The sequence below is a fragment of the Sinohyriopsis cumingii genome, unplaced genomic scaffold, assembly GCF_028554795.1.
Source record: "Sinohyriopsis cumingii isolate HCF-2022 unplaced genomic scaffold, ASM2855479v2 utg000622l, whole genome shotgun sequence".
NCBI classification, from domain to species: Eukaryota; Metazoa; Mollusca; class Bivalvia; order Unionida; family Unionidae; genus Sinohyriopsis; species Sinohyriopsis cumingii.
The window spans coordinates 686,665-710,284 of record NW_028315918.1 but is presented as its reverse complement, the minus strand read 5'-3'; the positions used below and the strand labels follow the sequence as shown (position 1 = coordinate 710,284).

General features: G+C 34.6%; 1 protein-coding gene across 1 annotated transcript; it reads right to left on the bottom strand.

The window, feature by feature from the left end:
• Positions 1-204: 204 nt before the first annotated feature.
• On the bottom strand, positions 205-23,615 carry LOC149773643 (large ribosomal subunit protein bL19m-like). The gene is made up of 6 exons (XM_089946233.1): positions 23,472-23,615; positions 20,217-20,367; positions 11,738-11,862; positions 6,866-7,000; positions 3,651-3,838; positions 205-593 (listed from the first exon to the last, which is right to left on the bottom strand). The coding sequence occupies exons 1-6, from the start codon at positions 23,524-23,526 to the stop codon at positions 291-293; spliced, it is 957 nt and encodes a 318-aa protein (XP_089802359.1). The 5' UTR covers positions 23,527-23,615; the 3' UTR covers positions 205-290.
• Between the last annotated feature and the right edge of the window lie 5 nt (positions 23,616-23,620).

Genomic DNA, 23,620 nt, shown 5'->3' with positions numbered 1-23,620 from the left:
TTTTGCTTCATTCAAATCAAAGGATGATGCCTATGCAAATCATAAACCAATAATATCTGAAGTTTTAAGTCCCTACACTATCTTATATGAGAATCTGAATGACCTACATGCATACATATGTAATATTTTCCCAATTTGAACTGTTGAACAATTCTTATTTTAAAAAATCAATACCAATGCTACTATGTCGGAGAAACAATAAGACTGATAACAAGCAGATTTATTTTCAAAACACACTGTAGTGAGAATAAAACATTTTTCCTTTGTTTTCAAAGTTTTATACTTAATTTTCACCTCTTGACTTCTTGGGCTTTTTTCGCCTCTCTTTTACCTTCCTGGCCTCTTTTTTGTAATTTTTCTTTCTGAATTTTTTCTTTACTTTTGTATACTTCATTCATGATTTGATCTACTTCTCTGTCATCAATTGACCTCCTTGCTTTAAGCATAAGGTCATGCTTTTCCCACGGTTTCTCAATCTGTGGATGCTGCATTTGCTTTTTCATCTTTTCTGTTATATAGTCATCCAAAGGTTCGACTCCTTTTAGATTGTATCTCTCCCACCTTCGACACCAAGGACGTGGATTCATTTTCACCTGAAATAATAATTTGTATAGTCAGAGAATATTTTACCAGTAAATAATGATTTGTATAGTCAAAGAATATCCCATCAATAAATAATGGCTTGTATGGTCAAAGAATATCCCATCAGTAAAAATGACTTGTATAGTCAAAGAATATTCAGTAAATAATGATTTGTATAGTCAAGGAATATCCCATCAATAAATAATGGCTTGTATAGTCAAATAATATTCCATCAATAAATAATGGCTTGTATAGTCAAAGAAATTTCCATCAGTAAATAATGGCTTGTATAGTCAAAGAATATTCCATCAATAAATAATGATTTGTATAGTCAAGGAATATCCCATCAATAAATAATGGCTTGTATAGTCAAAGAATATTCTATCAGTAAATAATGATTTGTATTGTCAAAGAATATCCCATTAGTAAAAATGACTTGTACAGTCAAAGAATATCCCATCAGTAAATAATGATTTGTTAGGTAAAAAGAAAATCCCATCAGTAAATAATGACTTGCATAGTCAAAGAATATCCCATCAGTAAATAATGATTTGTATAGTCAAAGAATATCGAATCAGCAAATAATGATTTGCATAGTCAAAGAATATTCCATCCGTAAATAATAATTTGTATAGTCAAAGAATATCCCATCAGTAAATATGACTTGTACAGTCAAAGAACATCCCATTAGTAAAAATGACTTGTATAGTCAAAGAATATGATATCAGTACATTCCTTTCATTTTGGCCTTTTAACCACTGTTTTTTTACCTGCGTCCAGGCCGATCTATGAGAAACAAAGAATGTGTGGTGGTGTTGTTCTTTTTATGGTCTTTAGTTTTTCTTTAGGACTTAGATAAACTTCACCCATGGCTGTAGATTCAAAGCTACTTTAGAGCTGCACTTAAGGCCACTTCATCTACACTTTACTTTAGATCACATTAGATCTATGCTGTAGACCCATGTTTATAACCACCTAAGACTTAAGTTTCAGATCACTTAGGAATATGCTTTAGATTAATTTAGACCATGTTAGACCTATGCTTTAAAAACTGTAGACTCTGCTTTAAACACTTTAGATTATTCTTTAAACCACCTTAGACCTATGCTTTAAACACTAGACATTTCTTTAAACCACCTTAGACCTATGCTTTAAACACTGTAGACTATTCTTTAAACCACCTTAGACCTATGCATTAAACACTGTAGACTATGCTTTAAACCTCCTTTGACCCATGCTTTAAACACTGCAGACTATGCTTTAAACACTGTTGCCTATTCTTTAAGCCACCTTAGACCTATGCTTTAAACACTACAGACTATGATTTAAACACTGTAGACTATTCTTTAAACCACCTTAGACCTATGCTTTAAACACTACAGACTATGATTTAAACACTGTAGACTATTCTTTAAATCACCTTAGACCTATGCTTTAAACACTGTAGACTATTCTTTAAACCACCTTAGACCTATGCTTCAGACCACTTTAGACTATGCTTTCAACAACTTTTGACTATGCTTCAAGACATGTTAGTCTCATGATTGAAAAAGACAACTTTAGATTATGCTTTAAATAATTTACAACCTATGATCTGGACCGCTTTACCAACCATTGTTTACATGACTGGATATATCTTTGCAGTATTATGCTTGCTAGAGATGCTTCACACAGTGTATTTTACACTTATTTGCTATATGAATTTTTAGTGATCATGTTGAACAGAATATTTATGATAATTAAATATTCAACATTCAAATATAATTAGAATCAGATCATGTCTGAATCAGAGTTGTTTCCCTTGTCCTAGTGAGTACTTTCTGATCATAGTGTATTGGAAAAAATCTCCACATTCAGCAACAAAATTGTTTGAAATGTTTGCATCTTGAGAATTCATTCAATCTAGGTAGGGCTGATCAATTTTTATTCAGCAACAACTCTCATTTCCTGGGAATCATATAAGAAATAAAGTATTAATACCCAAGAAGAAAAGCAAATAAAAGTGCATGACAAAATTCTGTCAGGGTCCTTGACCTTGAACCTCATATCATGGACTGAAGATCCATGAACTTGTCTCAGATGATGTCAAGATAAACTCACAATTTTGATTAAATCTGTAAGTAATATTTTCAATTTTTTCAATGAAGTTGTATCATTACAGATTTTCTTTCGATATATCCACAAACTAGGTTTGATGAAAATCACTCATTCTTGTTTGTGCTAATATCTCACAAACCAGTACAGCAACAACAACAACAACAGCTCAAATTATGACCATTCAACATCAGAGTGATAATTATCAATTTCTTTATTGGAATGTCTCAGTGAAGGACAAAAATGAATGCAATTACCTTTGACTGACCACAATGTCAATTAGGTCTGGTTTTTAACATTCCATCACAAAAGTGCTAATGTATTGGTTAGTGCTAATGTATTGGTTATGACTGGTAGCCAAGTGTGCTGGTGACTGTAATTCCATACATGTAATCATTTAGCCATGAGCTAATTTTGGGGGGTTTGTAATACCCAGCGTTTTGGGACTGTAAAGATATTTGGTATATCTGTAGCTTTGTTTTCATCATTTTACTTTTTGAGTAAAATACCTCATTTTCTCACTATTTGAGTGAATACAGTTTAATATACAAGTAAAGTACCACATATTTTTTACTATTTGAGTAAAACACATTATTCTTTTTGTTGTGTGAAGTCACTTTGAATCACTCACCTTTGTTCTTGTAATGTGTAAGGTCGTTTATTTGTATTTTCATTTGTTGCATTATTAGGTTCGTGTGGATTATGTTAATTTGTCCAATATCTGGATCTTATACACACACGTATTAATCATAATTCTTTTCCCATTCAAGTCATTCATCATTAAACACTGTATTTGTATCACCATCAAAAGTGTTCTGTTGTAAATCCGAAATATAACCCAGTTATCTTGTTACAGTCAGACCAACACCAATTTCATTTAGGACCAACTGTTCATCAAAAGAATTCTTTTAATGAAAACCCAATATGGATACCATGACATGACATACATAAGAGATTTAATGCACAATGTGTACCTTTATTGCATTGAGTGGCACGTGTGCTCCTTTTGGGATTGGGACTGGTTCCATATCAAACCGAAATGTGGAGTATTCCAGGGGTGCATCTCTGAGATAATACAGCTGGGGATCCAGTCTTTTCTCCAACTTCAGAACTTCAATCTTCAGTAATAAGGGATTGTACATGTCATATTTGATCTCCACTCCTGAAACAGACCATTTAAACTGGTTGATATTTAAATAATTTAAGGCAAGAAGAAAAAAACTGCCAATGGCATTATGGATAGGTTGCAGAAAGATATTTTTATTCATGTCGTACCAACCAAACTTTCAAGTTTTTCATTTCTTATGAACCACAGGCAGTGGCATACAAATGTTACTCAACCAGTAATAGTGTCCGAGAAAATGACCATAATGCAAATCCTAACCATGAGAAACTAACCTCAGACCAAAGATGAGTACAAATCACTGAAGCACAATATATACAGAGCATGAAATGGATAATTTTCCTGCTGAAATGAAAACGGAAAGCAAAATGAAAACAAACAAGGCAGAATAAATGCAAATAAAATAATATGCAGAATGAATGCATACTAAAAGGTAAATAGATTTAAGAAAACAATAGAGAGATTAAATGAAAACCACAGAATGATGAACGATAAATGATGTTGTTGTTGTAGGGTTTAACACCATTTTTCAGCACACGATAGGCTATACATGGCGGCCAGTATTAATGGTGGAGGAAGAACCCGGGAAAACCCTGAAAAGAACCACCAACCCATGAGAAGCTACTGGCAAGCTTTCTCACATACCATATTGGCTGAATCCGATATTATAACCCATGCAGACAAGAGGTGAGAAGGCAGTGATCTGTAATGGAGTGTGCGTTAGACCACTCGAGGCCCCCAAAGATAAATGAAAATGGAACAAAATGTAAATGCATTACAATGGATTTGAAAATAAATAATTTTCAAGCTGCCACTAAATTCACAGGATCAAAATTCCTTTCCAAGGTAATCCAGGTTCAGATTTTTTATAGACCATTCTGAGCCCTTTACAAGCTGTGACACTGTTCTTGTCAAACATAAGAAACAAGCACACTTATGCACTTACATCTACATCTGCATCTTTTTTTGAAAGAATTTAAATTAGAAATTAAATGTTGCTGACAAATATTTTATAACTATATATTTACACTTACTGCAGTACTATTAGCTTCATTTGCAATTTCATCAAAGCACATTTTTTATTTTGACAAGATATGAAAGCTTTAGTTAACGCTCTTTAACACTCATAAAAATTGAACACTCAAATAATCCTGATACAATTACATGCCAACTTGTGTGATTGCTAAGACAAATGTAGCTGAGAAATTTAGCTAATTGAATAGGTTAACCAAAATAACTGGATCATGACATATAGATCAGTGACCTACTTTTTTCATCAAAGGATCATGAAATATCAATCACTGAACTACATTTTGCATCACTGGATCATGAAGTATCAATCAGTGACCTACTTTTTAATTCACTGGATCATGAAATATCGACCAATGAACTACTTTTTGAATTCCTGGATCATGAAATATTGATCAGTGACCAACTTTCATGAAATATAGTGACCTACGTTTGGCTTCACATGATACATCTAAATATTAACTTATATGATTTCAAGTCACAGTGTCTTGACAAAATTACCCTCAGTAGCGGTATGGAGTTCTCAGGCCATGTACACCAAGTGTTTGGGCACATTTGACCTGTATTTCCCCAAAAAATGATTGGATCCCTCTGGCATGGGAAAAATTAATCCTTCAGCTTGGATGGTTTGGTTAAGCAGATAAGAAGTCACATTATGTTCAGCACTCGAAGTTGACCCTCTGGTTAGGCAGGCAAGAAGTCACATTACTTTCAGCAAGGAAGCAGCACTAATCCTTTTCAGAAATTCCTTTTTTTGGGACTGACCTTCATTTTACTTGCAATATTTTGTACATCTCATGGCTGAAATCAGTTGAAATGCAAGTTTCTAGAAAATGACTGGCTTTCCATCCTCTTTATGAACCAGCAAAGAAAAAAAGAATTAAAATGTAAACCATTCTTATAGTGGAAAATATAAAGTTTAGTGCCTGTCTAAATAACCATGAGTCCCTTGAAGGGACTGATACTTTACTGGGTGAAAAGAATTTCCAAGAATTCAAGATAAATTCATTTCTTCCTATTAACTGACAAGTCCTAATGCAAATCTCTTAATGCTGAGCTCCAAATTCAATTTTTATAAGTCTTTGGTATGACCTGGCTGGGGCTCGAACTCATGACTTCATGCATCTAAGGCAGACACTCTAACAACTTAAGCCAACAGAGTAGTCAACAGATTAGACATCAGATGTGTTCTGGTGAAAACCTAAATTCATAATTATTGTCCATTCAGGGAAAGCAGTGAAAACAAGATTACTAAGACAGTCATCATGGCAGACATATTGGATGTATGACTGGCCCCATTTTCATTTAGTAACAACAAGATTACTAAGACAGTCATCATGGCAGCCATAACGGATGTGTAACCAACATCATTTTCCTTTAGGATCAACTAGGTATCATAAGAAGTCAACTGGTGAAAAGTCCATGCTGATGTAGCCATCCCTACAGAGAGGATTACAGATAACATACTTTCAAGATTTCTTGTTATGAAACTAGTCTCTCAGTATTAAATGGCTATTCACCACTACCATATTTGTTATGACACTAGCCTCTTGTTATTTAATGGCAACTCATCACTACCAAAACACCCATTCTTGTTTATCTTTGGTCCAGCTTCTTTGTACAATTTCTTTTGTTGAAAAACTCTTATAAGACTAGATATCGATTGTATGTAATTACTGCTGGTTGTCATGGTAATCCTCACTACTAACATATGGAAAGACTACAGTCAAGTACTGGTATTAGTTCTCTAAATTAAGAACTCAATTTTATGTACATATATTAAAAAATCAAATATGTAAAATTTTTCAACAAATTATGAGGTGTGAAATTCTGTAAAATGATCTATTGTGCATGGCTCTCTTAAGTCAGTGATTATGGGCAAAATAAACTGAGAAAATGAAAATGAGGTAGGAATTCTAAATCTGGCTTACCAATCTTAATGTCCTTAAAAAGAGATCAGGTGAAAGTTTGAATTTGTTGGGGTCATATGAAATAGTAAAAAGAAATAAACACAACATAAAAAACAATGTGGTATACCTTGTCCATCAATAGCATTCCTAAGGACAAAGTAATGATTAAGACCATGGCCTGCTCTCTCAATACAGATTCCAACAAATCGATTCTGTTTGCCAGGAGCATTTTTATCTGCAATTGACACTGCCATTATACTCCCTGAAGAAGAAAAAAACAGAAAAAGAAAATTAAATCTTTTATCAAACATCAGTGAAAAGCCTTGGTAATTAAAAAAAAAATTATTCAGCCAACTATAATTAATGTTATACAGTAATTACCATTTCTAAAAAGTCAACTATAATTAATGTTTCACAGTAAGTACTGTTTAAAAAACAGACAATTAGGCCACCTCTAATCACACCAGTCAGTGCCTCATGTGATATGAGTAGCAGCCAGTTAGGTGTGCTCATATTACATGATTGGAACCCTCAGGTAAGCAGATAGTCCTGGCCAGTGATTGATGTCAACCACTGCTATTATAATACTTGTATGATGATCGAGGTTGAATGACGGATGGCCTAAGCCATGAGGGACCATGGCAATTAAAGAAGAAAACATCAGGACTTATGGCACAAAAAATAGCTAGACTGGCAAAAGAAACGAGGAGAAATCAAGTGAGCAAAGTGTTATCAAAAGTTTATTTGTTGATGCAGCACTCTTTCTGCACAATCTTTCACCAAGCTTTGTGGGACAGATGAACGGATAGATGTATGGTTGTATGTATACAAGGATAATGACCAATCAAGATAAAAACTATTATTTGTTACCAAATTTGTTTTGCATGGGGAGAAGGAGAATTTGGGATCATTATATATTTCACATTTGTATTGAACTGGATAAAAGGTTCATTAAAACAATGATATGGAATATATGTGTGATTTGGATTTTTTTAACGTTGCTTTAACAGTTTTTCAGTCATATCGCCACGATGATGTCTGCAGTGTGACATTTATAGTGATGTCTAGCACTGGGGCATCAGGCCGCAGACATGTAGCATGATGTCCCACCCAGTCACATTATCCTGACACCAGGCTGACCAGTCCTAACACTAACCTCTTAATGCTGAGCGCCAAGAGGCAGCTGTTAGTACAATTTTTGTAAGTTTTTGATATGACTCAGCCGGGGATGGAACCCATGACCTCCCGCATCAGAGGCAGACACTCTAACCACTAGGCCACCAGAGTGGTAAGATATGGAACAAAAACCGTTGTTCAAAAGGAACCCTACATACTGACATGGTGACCAGTGGAAACTTGAGGGGCTTTTTGTTGTAGAAAAAGGTGGTCTCCCAAGACAGGTTTCATTGTAGTTACAATGACGATGACATTATTGGTGATTGTGGTGAGGAAAAGTCAAGCTTACTCTTAAGGAAACCTGGATCCTTAAAGTTTAGATTAACAATGATCAGAACTGCCACAAATATAATCCATGATCTCGTCAGAAATGCTAAAAATGCTGTATGGGACAAAACAGTAAAGAAAGAAAAGGGGGCTTAGGATCATTAATTCTAAATCAAAATTGGATTGGATAAAATGTTCATTAAAACATTATGAGATGGAATCAGAAACATGCACCCAGACAACCTAAATACCAGATGATCCCATTACATCTCATAACAAAAACAAAAAACAAAAGCTGGCATACAATACGAATGAACACAAAGAAAGAATTACAGTTAGGAAAACATACAAGCAAAAATCCCAGAAACATTTCAAAGTCATTATCCAATAAATCTCACTACCAATTAACTTCAGCCCTAATCAGTGGGATATAGATTACAAATGAGATCCAAGATGTTTCTCCTGACTGACATCGGCTAAATGCTGAAATGCAAGAGTAGATGGCCAAGAAATCTGAGTAAGTTGGATGCATCTGTAAAAATGTCTTGAAACACCATTGATCAAACATGTTAAGAAAGAAACAGTTGTTTTGAGGTTTTTTAATTTTGTACTTGACAGTGTGTCAATAACACTGGTACCCTTCATGATATGGTGCTTGCTGTCAAATTTTCATCAAATTCTGTTTAGTAGTTTTTGAAAAAGAGCTGTTTCAAGGTTGTTCCCTTTTTAGTAACAGTGACAATATGGGATCTAATCGAAAGCTCTTAAAGCAAGAATGTCTTTCAAATTCTGTGTAATTCTGTTTAGTACTTTTAAAAAATGAATGTTTAAGGGTCTTCCTATTTTCGCTAATGGCTGTTATCACTGATAGCATCAAGGCAAACTTTGTACATGTATATAGCTGATTTGGCCCATCAGCACAATACTGGTTTTATCTCAATGATTAAAATGTGTAGTAAAGCAAGATTAGAGATGAAAGGTAAATAAAGGTAAGTGAAATAGAAGATATAGGAATAAAAAATCCTTAAAATATAGAGTCAATTTTTTTATATAAATACCACATTCCCTCAAAAAGTCCAAGATTTTATCTGGTAGTAGGTACATTTTAAAATATCATAACTGAGTACACATTAAAACAATTACATCTTACAGTGTGAAAGTCAATACAATCTTGAAAATCCTCTGGGCCAAAATGCTTTCTCTATATATGAAAGTAAATACAATCTTGAGAGTCCTCTGGGCCAGAATGCTTTCTGTATATGTGAAAGTAAATACAATCTCAAGAGTCCTCTGGGCCAGAATGCTTTATGCATGTGTGAAAGTAAATACAATCTTGAGAGTCCTCTGGGCCAGAATGCTTTTTGTATATGAAAAGTAAATACAATCTTGAGAGTCCTCTGGGCCAGAATGCTTTCTGTATATGTGAGAGTAAATACAATATTGAGAGTCCTCTGGGCCAGAATGTTTTCTGTATATGAGAAAGTAAATACAGTCTTGAGAGTCCTCTGGGCCAGAATGCTTTCTGTATATGTGAGAGTAAATACAATGTTGAGAGTCCTCTGGGTCAGAATGCTTTCTGCATATGTGAAACTAAACACAATCTCAAGAGTCCTCTGGGCCAGAATGCTTCCAGTATATGTGAATGTATATACAATATTGAGAGTCCTCTGGGCCAGAATGCTTTCTGTATAAGTGAGAGTAAATACAGTCTTGAGAGTCCTCTGGGCCAGAATCCTTTCTGTATGAATTTTTTTGTATTGGTGATCATACCTGAAGGTGGCCTGACATCATCTGTATAAAAATCAAAGTTATCCATACAATAATGTTAACTTTTAAATTTGGTTTACATTTGTTCATCACTCTTTGAGAAGTTGTTTAAAGATTTTTCTATATTTATTAATACTAATCATTAGTATAAGCTTGTAAGCCCTTTATGCTTTGGTGTTTCCTGTCCATTGTGGTCTGATTTTGTTCATCGTTTTTGTTTTTAGAAGTTCAAAGTTTGTCTATTTTGCAGTAACTTGAATTATGTTTGATGGTGGAATAGGATTAGGTTAGGGTTATGTTAATGGTACAATCTATACACTTAAACTTTATAAAGGCCTAATGTTTAGATGCTTTCTATCAAATTTTGATAAACACTATTTTTGGAAAAGTTGTTTAGAGTTTTCTGCTCTACACATTATGGTGTGAAGTATATTGATTTTAGAAGGTATTTCAGCTATTTTTATGTAAATGTACACAAAATCCATTTGAGAAGCGCTCCTGACTCGCTGATGTGACAAAGTGACACAATGTTGCTATACTAAATTACTCTTTCATGCTGGTGAAGGCAAGGAATGCCGACTTTCTTTTACTGCAGTGTCAGTTATTTAAAAAGATGGGCAACCACAGCCCAATTGATAATTAAATTGTTACATTTTCAGAAGATACAAATAGGGATTACATGCCAGTGGTCATATTTGTAAGTCAACAAGATGTCAATCTATGTTGCTTCAGAGATTTATTAAGTTTTATGTAGCATGATTCACAGTTGAATTAAATGTCACATGATCTGCATCAAGAACATTCTGGAAAAAACTTTAATTGAAAGGCATTAGGCATGCAATATTTATTTCAGTCATGTATATCTTCAACAGAATTGCAAGGGTGGGAACTTATGACTACAAACCTGTTCAGACTGGGCATGCAAATGAGTCCTAAAAATGTACTTGGTAGATATGATTAATCGAGTCTGAAAAATAGGTCACTGTCTCCTCTTCACAACAACAAGTTATTTTACTAAAGTGAAATCTCACACATGATCAACAATTAAAAGAACTTAACAAAAAATAATACATTACCTGATGTACTTCTCAAATCACATGCAACCTTTTTTAAAAATCTTTATGAACCAACAATAAATTAAATGCAACAGAACATCCAATATTGCTTGTCTATTTTTAGCAGCAGTAGCTATATTTGATAATGGATCAAAATCATGTGTATAAATCTGAAAGACCTTTATGCCAGGAAGATTTAAGCAAATTATGCCAAGCAGTTTTTGATAAGCTGTTCAAAGGTTTTTCTATCTATAGCTGTGATTGCCATATTGAATGATGGATCAGCATGAACTGAACAAATCTGAAAGTCCTTAATACAAGAATTATCCCTGTAAATTATGTGTAAACTGACTGAGTGGTTTTTGAGATGTTGCAAAAAACAATATCAAGCTGATGATGGCCAAAGAAGCATACAACCAGGTAAGCTAAATGATTGTATGTGTAATGCCATGTGTAAAATGCCTATTTGTAATGTCATGTATAAAAGGACTGTATTTGTAATGTCATGTGTAAAAGGACTGTATTTGTAATGTCATGTGTAATATGACTGTATTTGTAATGTCATGTGTAAAAGGACTGTATTTGTAATGTCATGTGTAAAAGGACTGTATTTGTAATATCGTGTAAAAGGACTGTATTTGTAATGTCATGTGTAAAAGGACTGTATTTGTAATGTCATGTGTAAAAAAACTGTATTTGTAATGTCATGTGTAAAAGGACTGTATTAATCTCACCCACGTAGAATTCTGGAATATCAATTACTGCCCTCCTCTTCAGCATATCTTCCCTCTCAAGTTTCTCCCTTACTCTGTCTCTTCTGTTCCATAATGGGTAGGGCAAAAAATCTGGATGAACAAACCTGGAAAGGTAGTAGTGAAAATTTATACTGATATAAACTATACAAACCTTGGCTATGTACACCTTGGCTAAACAAGCCTTGGCCATGCACACCTTGGCTAAACAAGCCTTGGCCATGCTCACCTTGGCTAAACAAGCCTTGGCCATGCTCACCTTGGCTAAACAAGCCTTGGCCATGCTCACCTTGGCTAAACAAGCCTTGGCCATGCTCACCTTGGCTAAACAAGCCTTGACCATGCTCACCTTGGCTAAACAAGCCTTGGCCATGCTCACCTTGGCTAAACAAGCCTTGGCTATGCACACGTTGGCGAAACAAGCCTAGACTGTATGAACCTAGGCTAAACAAGCCTTGTCCATGCACACCTTCACTAAACAAACCCATGCTATATAAAATATATATTTGGAGTAAAACAATTAGAAATTCCCAAATACAATTCCAAAGAAAATGACTAACCAACAGCAAAGTCAAGTATTGTTGCAAAATATGCAATCAAGCCAATTATTATTTATTTTATGCTAGAATTAATGGATTTTTCAATTAAAATAATATTGACAATTCAATGGAATGAAATAAGATAAATAATTTCACTGCTGCATCAAAATGATAAGCATGAGATTTAAAGTTATTCTTAGGTGCTTACATGGCTGAGTGGTAAATATTGCCACTTTCCAAAAAAGATGACAAAAGTTCATATCCAACAATGTGTGAATTGTGTAACTGTTTATAGTTTCTGTGTGAATAAGCACAAAAAACAGCTGAACATAAATGGCAAACCACTGACATCGCACGGGATCCAGTAAGAAATCTGCTATTACAATACAGTACAGTAAAACCTGTTATGAGAGACCGCCCCTTCTGCCAACCAAAAGCGGTCTCTCAAGACAGGTGGTCTCTCATAAGAGGTGTGTGAAAACGGACTGGTTTTCAGGGTCAATAGTTAGCATTGTTGAAAAATAAATAATACCCATACTCACTGTACATGTATCATATCCTTTATTCATAAATCTTGTTAAATATTGCATGCATTCCTCTCAAAATATCTTTATATAATAAAGATATACATCTATCAAAAAACGAGAATAAAATTTATATTTCAACATCACATTAATATGTACAAAAAATGAACAGTTAATAGATATGATGTATATATATCTTATTCAATACACTTATTCACTTGTTTTTTAAGAAATCCATTATACTTCTTTGTTGACATGTTTTACTCAGCTGTTTGGTCTGAACATGTATCTCCATTTCTGAGCAAAGAAGCAAAATTTTGGGATCACCATGTTTTAAAGCACATTCTTTAATCTCTTTTAAATGTTCTATGACTGTAGAATGTGAAATAACCTGAGGCAGAATTTCACCAACAGATGACTCATTGTCACTATCACTGTCTGCAGTTGGAGAAGCACCAGATTTACCTCTCTGAAGAATATCCTTCTCCCTGTCAGGCCCTGGGAATACAATAGAAGTTTCTAGACTGTGATCCATATTGGCATATTCTTCCAATGTCATGCCATTGAGAAGAGGTACCATTGATGGATGCACATCTTGTTCACTCTCTTCACTCTCTGGCATTATGGCTTCAACACTTACAGAAAAGCCACACTTGGCAAAACACCTTTCAATGGTGTATGAAGACAGAGCACACAGACTTGATCCATAAAATGGCAGCTAGAACAGTGACAGTCTTAGATATTTCAGTTGCTGTAGAGCACTCATCCATTTTGGAAAGAATGTGTCGCAGCAGTTTCTTCCAATAATGAATTTTGACAGTCTGAATTATCCCTGCATCACAAGGCTGTAATTTAGATGTTGTATTTGGGGGCAGAAAGACCAGTTTTACATTGCTAAACTGACAATCTGGGTGTGCACTGCAGTTGTCTACAATAATTAAAATGTTCTGATTTTTCCTTTTCATTTTATTGTTGACAGTTACAAGCCATTTACTAAAGATGTCTGATGTCATCCAAGCCTTTCTGTTGGATTCATAGGCAACACCCACAGATCTTAAATGACCTAAAACATCTTGGGTTGCGCGATTTGCCTATAACTAAGGGGTCCAGTTTTTCTCCAGTTGCACTACATGCTAACAATAGTGTCAACCTCTCCTTTGCTTTTTTCCCTCCTTTGCGAACATCATCTTTCACCACTAGGGACCTGTCAGGAAGTCCTCTGTAAAAGAGTCCTGTTTCATCAGCATTAAAAATATCACATAGATTATACCCTTCTGTGATGGTCGGTAGTCTTTTTTTCCAGTCGTCAACTGTCTGTAAATTCACATCAGCTGATTCTCCACTGAGCACACTTGCTGTGATATTGTATCTATTTTTGAAGCTCTCCAGCCATCCGTTTGATGCAGCAAAGTCATCGTAATTCAGTTCTGTTGAGACAATTATTGCCTTTTCCTGAATCAACTTTCCACTTACTGGTATGTTTTTACTCCTTGCAACACAAAACCACTCCCATACTCGCTCGTTCAGATCTCCGTAAATTGTCCATTGTGCCATGGCATATTTCCTCTGTGCTTGTGCACCTTTCTGCCATTCGTTTCGAATGAACTCCTTGTCTTTGATTACATTTTGAACTTGCGTTTTATCGACGCTTAAGCTGACTGCTATTTTGCGAGCAGTCTCCCCTTTTTCATTTCTTTCAATGACATTAATCCTTTCTTCCAGTGTTAAAATTTTTCTTTTTTTCAGCGAAGGTTCTGCCATTGTTATTAGTGTTGACGTTATAAAGACTATCAGTTTTGATCAGGTTTTGGGGAAATGTGGAATAAATATATATTATGTACCAATGAATGAAACCAAAAGACATAATTAACTCATCAAGAAACAATACATTTATTCTGAGACGAAGTTTAAATCAACACCGTTATAGCTAGATAAACAAAGGTTGCAACCATCTGCACCTGGGTAAACAGATGGTGGCTTGGTGAAACACTAACAAAAGAAATAAAAAATAATTTTAAAAAAATCTGGAAATAATTCTCACTTACTAGTATTAAAGACAATGAGCTCATTCACCCTCCAGGCATTATGGATTAACTGGAAAGACAAACGATGTACTCAAACCTACACTGAAGCCCTTTCAAATGATTTCTCACATAAGGACTACCAGCGTTTTGTGAGTTTTCATAAAGATAAAGAAAAAATACAAACCTCTAAATTGACTGCGTATATCCATCATTACTCCCTTTGATGTTACTCTTACTGGTTATTCACATGACTTTGGTACTACAATGGCAGTTAGTGACATGTACTTTAGTCTGGTTTACTGCAGTTTACAAATGACACCGTACACTGGAGTTGTAAATTTCACAAAAATGGTACTGTAGCAAGACAAATTCTTTTTAAATACTTTATTAGAGCAATCTTTACTATTTATGCAGTCTTTGTTGTTGTTGTTGTAGGGTTTAACGCCATTTTTAAGCACATGATAGGCTATACATGGCGGCCAGTATTAATGGTGGAGGAAGAACCCGGGAAATCCCCAGAAAAAACCACCGACCCTCGAGAAGCTACTGGCAAGATTTCTCACATACCCACATTGGCCGAATCCGAGACTCGAACCCACGCAGACAGAGGTGAGATGGCAGTGATCGGTAACGGAGAGCGCTTTAGACCACTCGGCCACTCGGGCCCCTGCAGTCTTTGTTACAAAGGATTAAATGATGGTTAGAGGTGTTTATCTCGATATATGGTTGTTCAACTATAGTGTTATTTAATGTGCACTTTGTTTGCATACTACATTTATCCCGAGCTCTAGTGTTTACAAAGGATTAAGTTATGGTCAGTGGTGTCAATCTGTTTTGTTTTTTTGGCGATGCGGTCATTCATCGCAGTGTCAAAATGCATAATTTGCCAAGAAATAGCAGTCGCTGGTCGCATTCAGCAGGTGGTCGTTCATAACAGAGCATTTATATAGTAAAATCGATCTGTGTATTACGATTGTGGTCGGAAATGACAGGTGGTCGTTCATAGCAGAGGTCGCTCATGACGGGTTTTACTGTACATCTTGCTAGCCAGTATGTTTGAGCATAAAATAAAAAGAAAACTTGGTTGGTATGAGTGAATAATGGGTGACATCTTAAGTTTTTGTCACTTGTGGCTTTGCCACACATGGAAATACTTAGTTTTTCACATACACTTGATGAAATATATACATTATTCACTCATTTTAAGCACATATCTTCTATTTACTTCATTTTTTGATAAAACATATTAAAATATACATCGTATAATGAAAATCAAGAATTATACCCAACCATACAAACTAATTTTCCACAAGTATGTGCCGCAGACATGTAGCATGATGTCCCACCCAGCCACGTTATCCTGATACCAGGCCGACCAGTCCTAACACTAACCTCTTAATGCTAAGCGCCAAGCAAGGCAGCTGTTAGTACCATTTTTCTAAGTCTTTGGGATGACTCAGCCGTGGATTGAACCCACGACTTCCTGCATCCGAGGCAGATGCTCTAACCACTAGGCCAACAGAGTGGTCTTTCCACAAGTAGCCTATACAAACTGATTTTCTTCAGGTGGCCCATTTAAATTTTCTGCAGGTGGCCAATTCAAACTGATTTTCTGCAAGTGGCCCACTCTGACTGATTTTCTGCAAGTGGTCCATTCAAACTGCTTTTCTGCAAGTGGCCCATTCAAACTGATTTTCTGCAAGTGGCCCATACAAACTGATTTTCTGCAAGTGGCCCATACAAATTAATTTTCTACAAGTGGCCCATACAAATTGATTTTCTGCGAGTGACCCATACAATTTAATTGTCTGCAAGTGGCCCATACAAACTGATTTTCTGCATATCTAGATCTACCTAGACCCAAACACATACTCTACCACTATCATTATAGATATCTGGATCTACGTACACTCAAACACAGACTCTACTACTATCATTATAGACATCTGGATCTACCTAGACCCAAACACGGACTCTATGCTACTATCATTATAGAAATTTGGATCTACCTAGACCCAAATACAGACTCTACTGCCATCATTATAGATATTTGGACCTACCTAGACCCTAACACAGACTCTATGCTACTATCATTATAGATATTTGGACCTACCTACACCCAAACACGGACTCTATACTACTATCATTATAGATATTTGGACCTGCCTGGACTAAACTGTGACTCTACTACTAGCATTAAGACTATCTGGCCCTACCTAAACAAAACACTGACTCTTTTTATACTACAGTATCATTAAAACTATTTGCACCTCCCTGGACTAAAGTATGACTGTATACAACTTCAGTGAACATAATTTAAACACAATTTATGGTTTTGAAAATAGGGTAGCTATAGCAACAGTTTAAAGATAAAAAGACCAATCCCTGGGGATAAAAATGCTTTTTTTTTTAATTTCTGGAAATTTAATGTTAACATTTATTCTCACAACTTGTTGATGAAGTTGCCATCCTATAATGTTTCTTTCAGACAGTATCCAAGTTGTTCTGAAATCACCTACTTCAGGGATGGTCCTGGCTTCTAAAAAGCTGTCGCAAAAAAAATCGCCAACCTCAATATTTTGTCGCCAATTTTCAAAAAGTGTCGCCAAAACAAGTAGTGTACATTTTTCCAAGTGTTAATTTAGTCTATTAACGTAACAGGCAATGAAAATTACAAAAGATGGGTTAGTTAATACTTTAATTACAACAAGTATTAACAAAATGTTGCAAAGTGTTACATGAAGATCCGTCGCGATTTTAGGGCTGCCCACTTGTTGAATGCAGTTTCAAAGTCTAAATTTTCACATCTGTACATGCTAATTCTCATTAAATTCTCGAGAGATGAGATGCAGAGCTTATTTCTGATGTCAGTTTTTATGAGGTTCATCTTACGGAATCCACGTTCACAGTCTACAGTGCTGACAGGTGACACCATTAGTCTCTCAGCAGCCCCCCCCCCTTTTATGGCTAGCTTCACAAAGCTTGTAGCGAATTGCTTCCTAAATCCCAAGAATGATCACTGAATGCTGTATAAATTTTCTCGACAAGAAAAATAGGATCTCCATTCCCACGAATGAAACTTACACGAGTCAACACCTGGCAATACTGGACCGTATATATAAGCATAAATTCACACCCAATTTAGGGATTCTTTCACTCCTGTATTTTGAGAAATAAATAATTATTATTAATTATGCAAAACTGTTTTTTTTTTGTTGCTATTTCTTGTTGCGGAGTTTAAGCCTCTGCAGCCGTAACACGGGACTGATGGCAAAAGGAAAAGATCAATGAGTAAAATGCTGCACTGGCGACAGATGTAATTGTGATTGAGATTTTTTTCCATTTGCTTTGTATTTATACACAGTAGTCGGTACTTCAAAGGTTATCAGTTTTCTATGAAGGTTCAGCAAAACTATTGTATTGGTATATGCATAAAAAAAAACAACAGAAGGATTAGCCATACAATTAATTGTATCTGTTCTATTCGCGTCTTCAGAAGTCGGTCAGTTGTAGGTATAGTGCGGTAGCATGATTGACTGTATCGCAGCATACAGTACTCAGCCCAGATGTCAGCATAAGCAGATTATGATGTAACAATGCACTGTAAAGATGGGGTTGTCAATAAGAACAAAGGATCGTTTGTGTAACAGACTGATTCCAATGCATTTCTTAGTCAAGTTTGTGGCTTCCTTTCGTTCTGCCTTTTAATTTATCCAGTCCAAATCCATGATTGTATGTACAAATTAAATAACCAAAAACTATGTCACCAAAAAAATCGCCAGATGGGATATTTTTGTCGCCAATAAGGAAAAAAATCGCAATTTGCGACATTGGCGAAGCCCAGGACGATCCCTGTACTTCTTAACCTGAATGTTTTTCAACAGAAAATATTAAGTTCCCTTCCATGAGGAAAACTCTGAGACCAAGAAGGCCCTATATATTTTACATTGGATATTACAAATACCATCCTTTAAAAATGACATTGCAAATACAGTCATTTTAAAACGACATTACAAATACAGTATTTTGACATAGGACATTACAAATACAGTCATTTTAAAACGACAATACAAACACAGTCTCTTGACACAGGACATTACAAATACTGTCCTTTTACATAGGACATTACAAATACAGTCTCTTGACACAGGACATTACAAATACAGTCTCTTGACACAGGACATTACAAATACAGTCCTTTTACACATGACATTACAAATACAGTCCTTTGACACAGGACATTACAAATACAGCCCTTGTACAAATGATATTACAAATACCATATTTTATATAGGACATTACAAATACAGTCATTTTACATAGAACATTTCAAATACATTTTATATTGTTATGTATATTTAGTTTGCAATATTTATAACTTTTTATTTATTCATTAATGATATGGGTTATGTAAAATTCTATCTTGTAGCTGACCTATCCAAAATCAAATTAATTTTTTACCTGACCAAAATCATTGATTTTTTAAAATTATTTTAGTTAACAACTAATACATAAGTAATATTTTCTCTATGAATGTGGGTTTAATATTAGGATTATTATCAGCAGAAGTAAACATACATATTTTGGTCTGAGTCAAGGACATTGTGGTTACCATGTTCTTTGTTATAATTTTAGTAACAGACCTAATTATAACTAAGATTTTTCTAGAAATTTTGACTATACTGTAAGTTCTTTTGTTTTCACATTTTCACTTTGTATTCTAAGGAAATAAATTATCTGTTGAATCTGACCAAGATTGTTGCATCTAGCTCTTTTCTATTACTTATTTTAATACCCTAGAGTTGTAACAAGTGTCGAGGAAAATTAGCTGAAAATGTTTGTCACTCAAGCATGATGCAAATTAGGTCACACAGATGTATTTTTTGTAAGGTTTAACTTTCTCTTTAAAATGCATCCTCACCATTTGGTAAGTTTTGGTAATACAGGGTCGAAGAATTATGGGTTTATAGAACAAACAGCTGAAAATACAAAAGTAACCAAAGCTTTGAAATTAGGTCATAGCGGCCCACTTTTAGTGTGGATGAGTTACTCTCCTTTGACATGCATCAACATATTAATTTTCATGCGTAAGAGAATAATGGTTAAAGATAATGAGTTTATAACAAACAAATAGTTGAAATTACAAAAGTCAATAAAGTGTTCAAATTAGGTCACTATGATCTAGTTCTGATAATGCTGAATTACTCTTTCTGTGATGCATCCATATACCAATTTTCATGTGAAATAGCATTCAAAATATTGAGAGAATAACAAATGAAGGAACACAAAGTAACAAATGAATAATTAAAATGCTACATCCCTTCCCAACTTGACTGGCCTTCAAAATGAGATAACCACACAGATTTCAATTTACCTAAATTCTCGTGGAACCAGCACATCACTTGGGCTGTCTTGCCGCTTGACAACCTCACGGGTTGATGACAATGGACTATGCCTGTGTTTCTCAACTGTTTGATTCCTAAGAGTGTTGGACCAACGGCATGGTATCACACGAGGTTCAAAACCTGTTCAGAGGAATTACAGAGTGCAAAGAATTAAATGTCATTCCTAATATTAATTTTTACTTCCAAAAATTTATAAAACAACTCAGCCATTGATAGAAATATGGCCATTTCTTTCTATTTTAATTTATTAGATGAGTTATCTCACAAACATAATTAAAAATCCAAATATCAGTAGTGCAAAGATACATTTCCATACTAAGACAGTAGATGATTAGTAATTTAACCCCAATACAGGAAATCACTGTTGTGTTCATCATCAAATAAAAATGATATATAATCTGGGTACAAATTCTGCATCAGATAATTAAGCTGTTAGTATGCAAAATTCCAATTTTGCCAGGACATTCCATGTCTTTCAGTAAATTTAAACTAATACCTATCTTGCTTGAAGAATCATAATCTATATAATATATATATATATATATACTGTATCAATCATATACGATGAGATGTATACATTTTTATTAAAAGAAAATGAGGCTTGCAGAGTTTCCTTTAAATGAAAAATGTATACATCTTGTGGTATATCATTGATACAGTGTACACACTATACTTATATCACATACAAATACATATATTTACCCTTTGAGCGAAGTTTAGATTGATGACAAGGAACTGTGTATTGACTGAGTGAATGACCTCACATCCCTGCCAGGTGTGTCCGCCATAAAAATCTAGTTCTATGCCTTTGTGGTGAGTCACAATCACCTTTGCATAATGATAAGTTGATTGTTTTTTTTCCTCTGGAGTTTCTCTTTTTATTTACACTGATTAAATCAATATAAGACACACTTATGATTTAACATGAAAGATGGTTTTAATGAAGAAAGGAGATCACTTCAAACACTGAATGCTAAGCCATTCACGTACAAATACATGGAAATAAGTGTGGCATAGAAACTAAGCAAAACAACGAACCAACAAGAGGTAATTAAACTGTTTAATACATTTATTTAAACACTGTAGCTAAATCCCAAGGAAAGTTTACATATACCATTACGATGAACTATATTCTTGTTGGTTACCTGGTGCAAGTTCAGTTTCAAGGTTTTCATCCAGCCCAAACTATTTTTCTCTCTCATATGAGTTGTAAATTGCATTAGAAAATCTTACTTTTAACATCTGAGTCTAATAAACACACACTGGATATGCTCAAGAAATTGTATTTGTGTGTTTGAAACTAAATTATCACAAAATTCAAAATCCATGTCTAATTTTAAAAATAACACAAGCTTGCTGATCGGATCTGCCTAACTAATTGTAATTGTCATTTGTGTTTGAAGTTTTGACATTTATTAGCCGCTTTTTCTTTCACAATATGTATGCTGGACTACTTGGGGTGAAACAATACATCTGTGCAGTGTATCGATATGATTTATAATGAAAAAACCTATGATTCAATATATTATTGATACACAAATGATCTTTTCATCTTTAGATGGTCAGTCAGTCATAAGGTGGTTCCTTTTTATGTGTGTTGACATCTTGGCTGTATTTCAAGAATGCTGATTACAGACAAAGACTTATTATCTATTCATATGTCATTCTCATCCTTGACAAGGTAATACAAAAAATAACCCCAAACAGGCTACCTATTAGTTAAAAGTGATTTTATCAAACGCAGGACTCATTTAGGTTACCATGTCCTTTGTTTTTCAAAACAAAAATGCAATGAAAAAAATCTTATTTCATGTATTCACTTAAATTTGAAATGCATTAAGGTGTTATTTTCAAAACAGAAGAAACATTCCAATTTCCTCCTGCATGGAAAATCTCAACTGGAACAAGTTCATGTGTAGGAGGGGAGATGACTAACACCCAGATCCATCTCATTGTACTTCCTGCATATGTAAACTACCATGGTCATATGCACTCGTTTCTGTCATTGAAAAACACCTACTCCTCTTCTACAAATTAATAATACAAGGTGACTATAAGTCACACAGATTGGAATCTGCTGCCGATCCTGAGCTAATGTTCATTTATCCCTTCATTACGTTTAATTGCTGATAATATTAATCAACAAATAGGAGACCCACACACACACACTTGTTCCTTTACAGATTTAATAGCCAAATTTTTTTAAGCTTATCAGGTGCTTTGTATCTATTTTTATCAAGTTCTGATACCATGATTAGGGGGTGTCATGCTGTCAATAATCTAAAATTAATTCTGATTGGCTGCTATTATTTTACAGTGGAGCTGAACAAACAATAACTACCAATCAGATTTTAATGTAACATATTTCACTATGTGACACAATGGAAGTGTAACCTTCAAATTCAAACCAAACAGACATGATACAAATCAAAAGAGATGCTTCACATAAAAGTGATTATTAAATGGTTAGTAAACTATATTAATCATACAACTCTGGTATTTCTCCTTGTTGTTTTATGTAATCATTGCCTGAACATGCCAATGGGATAAAATGTTTGAAAAAGAATTGGCAGGTGCAGATTTCAAATCACATTAGTCACCTTTAATTAATTTTTGGAAGTGGTTGTTGTAAAAAAAAATTTACACTGTCAGTGCATATGCCTGTGACAGCTGTCTTGGATGAATTCTTATTTAAAAGAATCATCAGGGAAATAACAAATAATCATTTTATTGCTACACTAGTCCCTGACATTCAATACAGTATTAATTAGATCACACATTTAGACTGACCCTCTCCGAAAATGTCCACATACTCTAACAATGATCCGTTGTAGGTATTTCTCATGGCTTGTATATAATGACATTCCAAGGAATATGGATGTGTGTGCATAAAAAATAATGTGAATAAATGTCATTTAAAATAATACAATTCTAAAGAGATTATAGCCATTACGGAAACTACTGTCGGTACTGAAAGCCGATATGACCTTCATGACTTGTACTAAACATAACTCCCAAAAAAACTACAGCGAGCTCTTATGACTTTGTGCAAAGAGCTGTATTATTTCTCGAAAACATGTTCCTCAACAATAACTTTTCAGTACACAAAATTCCAAACACGTAAAAATGCAAAACAACTTTTCTGAATTTTGCAGCAAACAAAAATTAATATGGAAAACATCAGATATGGTACTTAAACAACACACATTCGATCTGAAACTTACTCTTCAATGATCTTTTAACAAACTGATAAAGGACTTTTCGACATGGTGAGGCCATTTCGGATGATGACCTAGATCATTTGAAGGCTTAGTCCCTTATTGAAGCTGAAGGTAGCATAATTTTAAACTTCTAAGTGATTTCGTAATGTTCC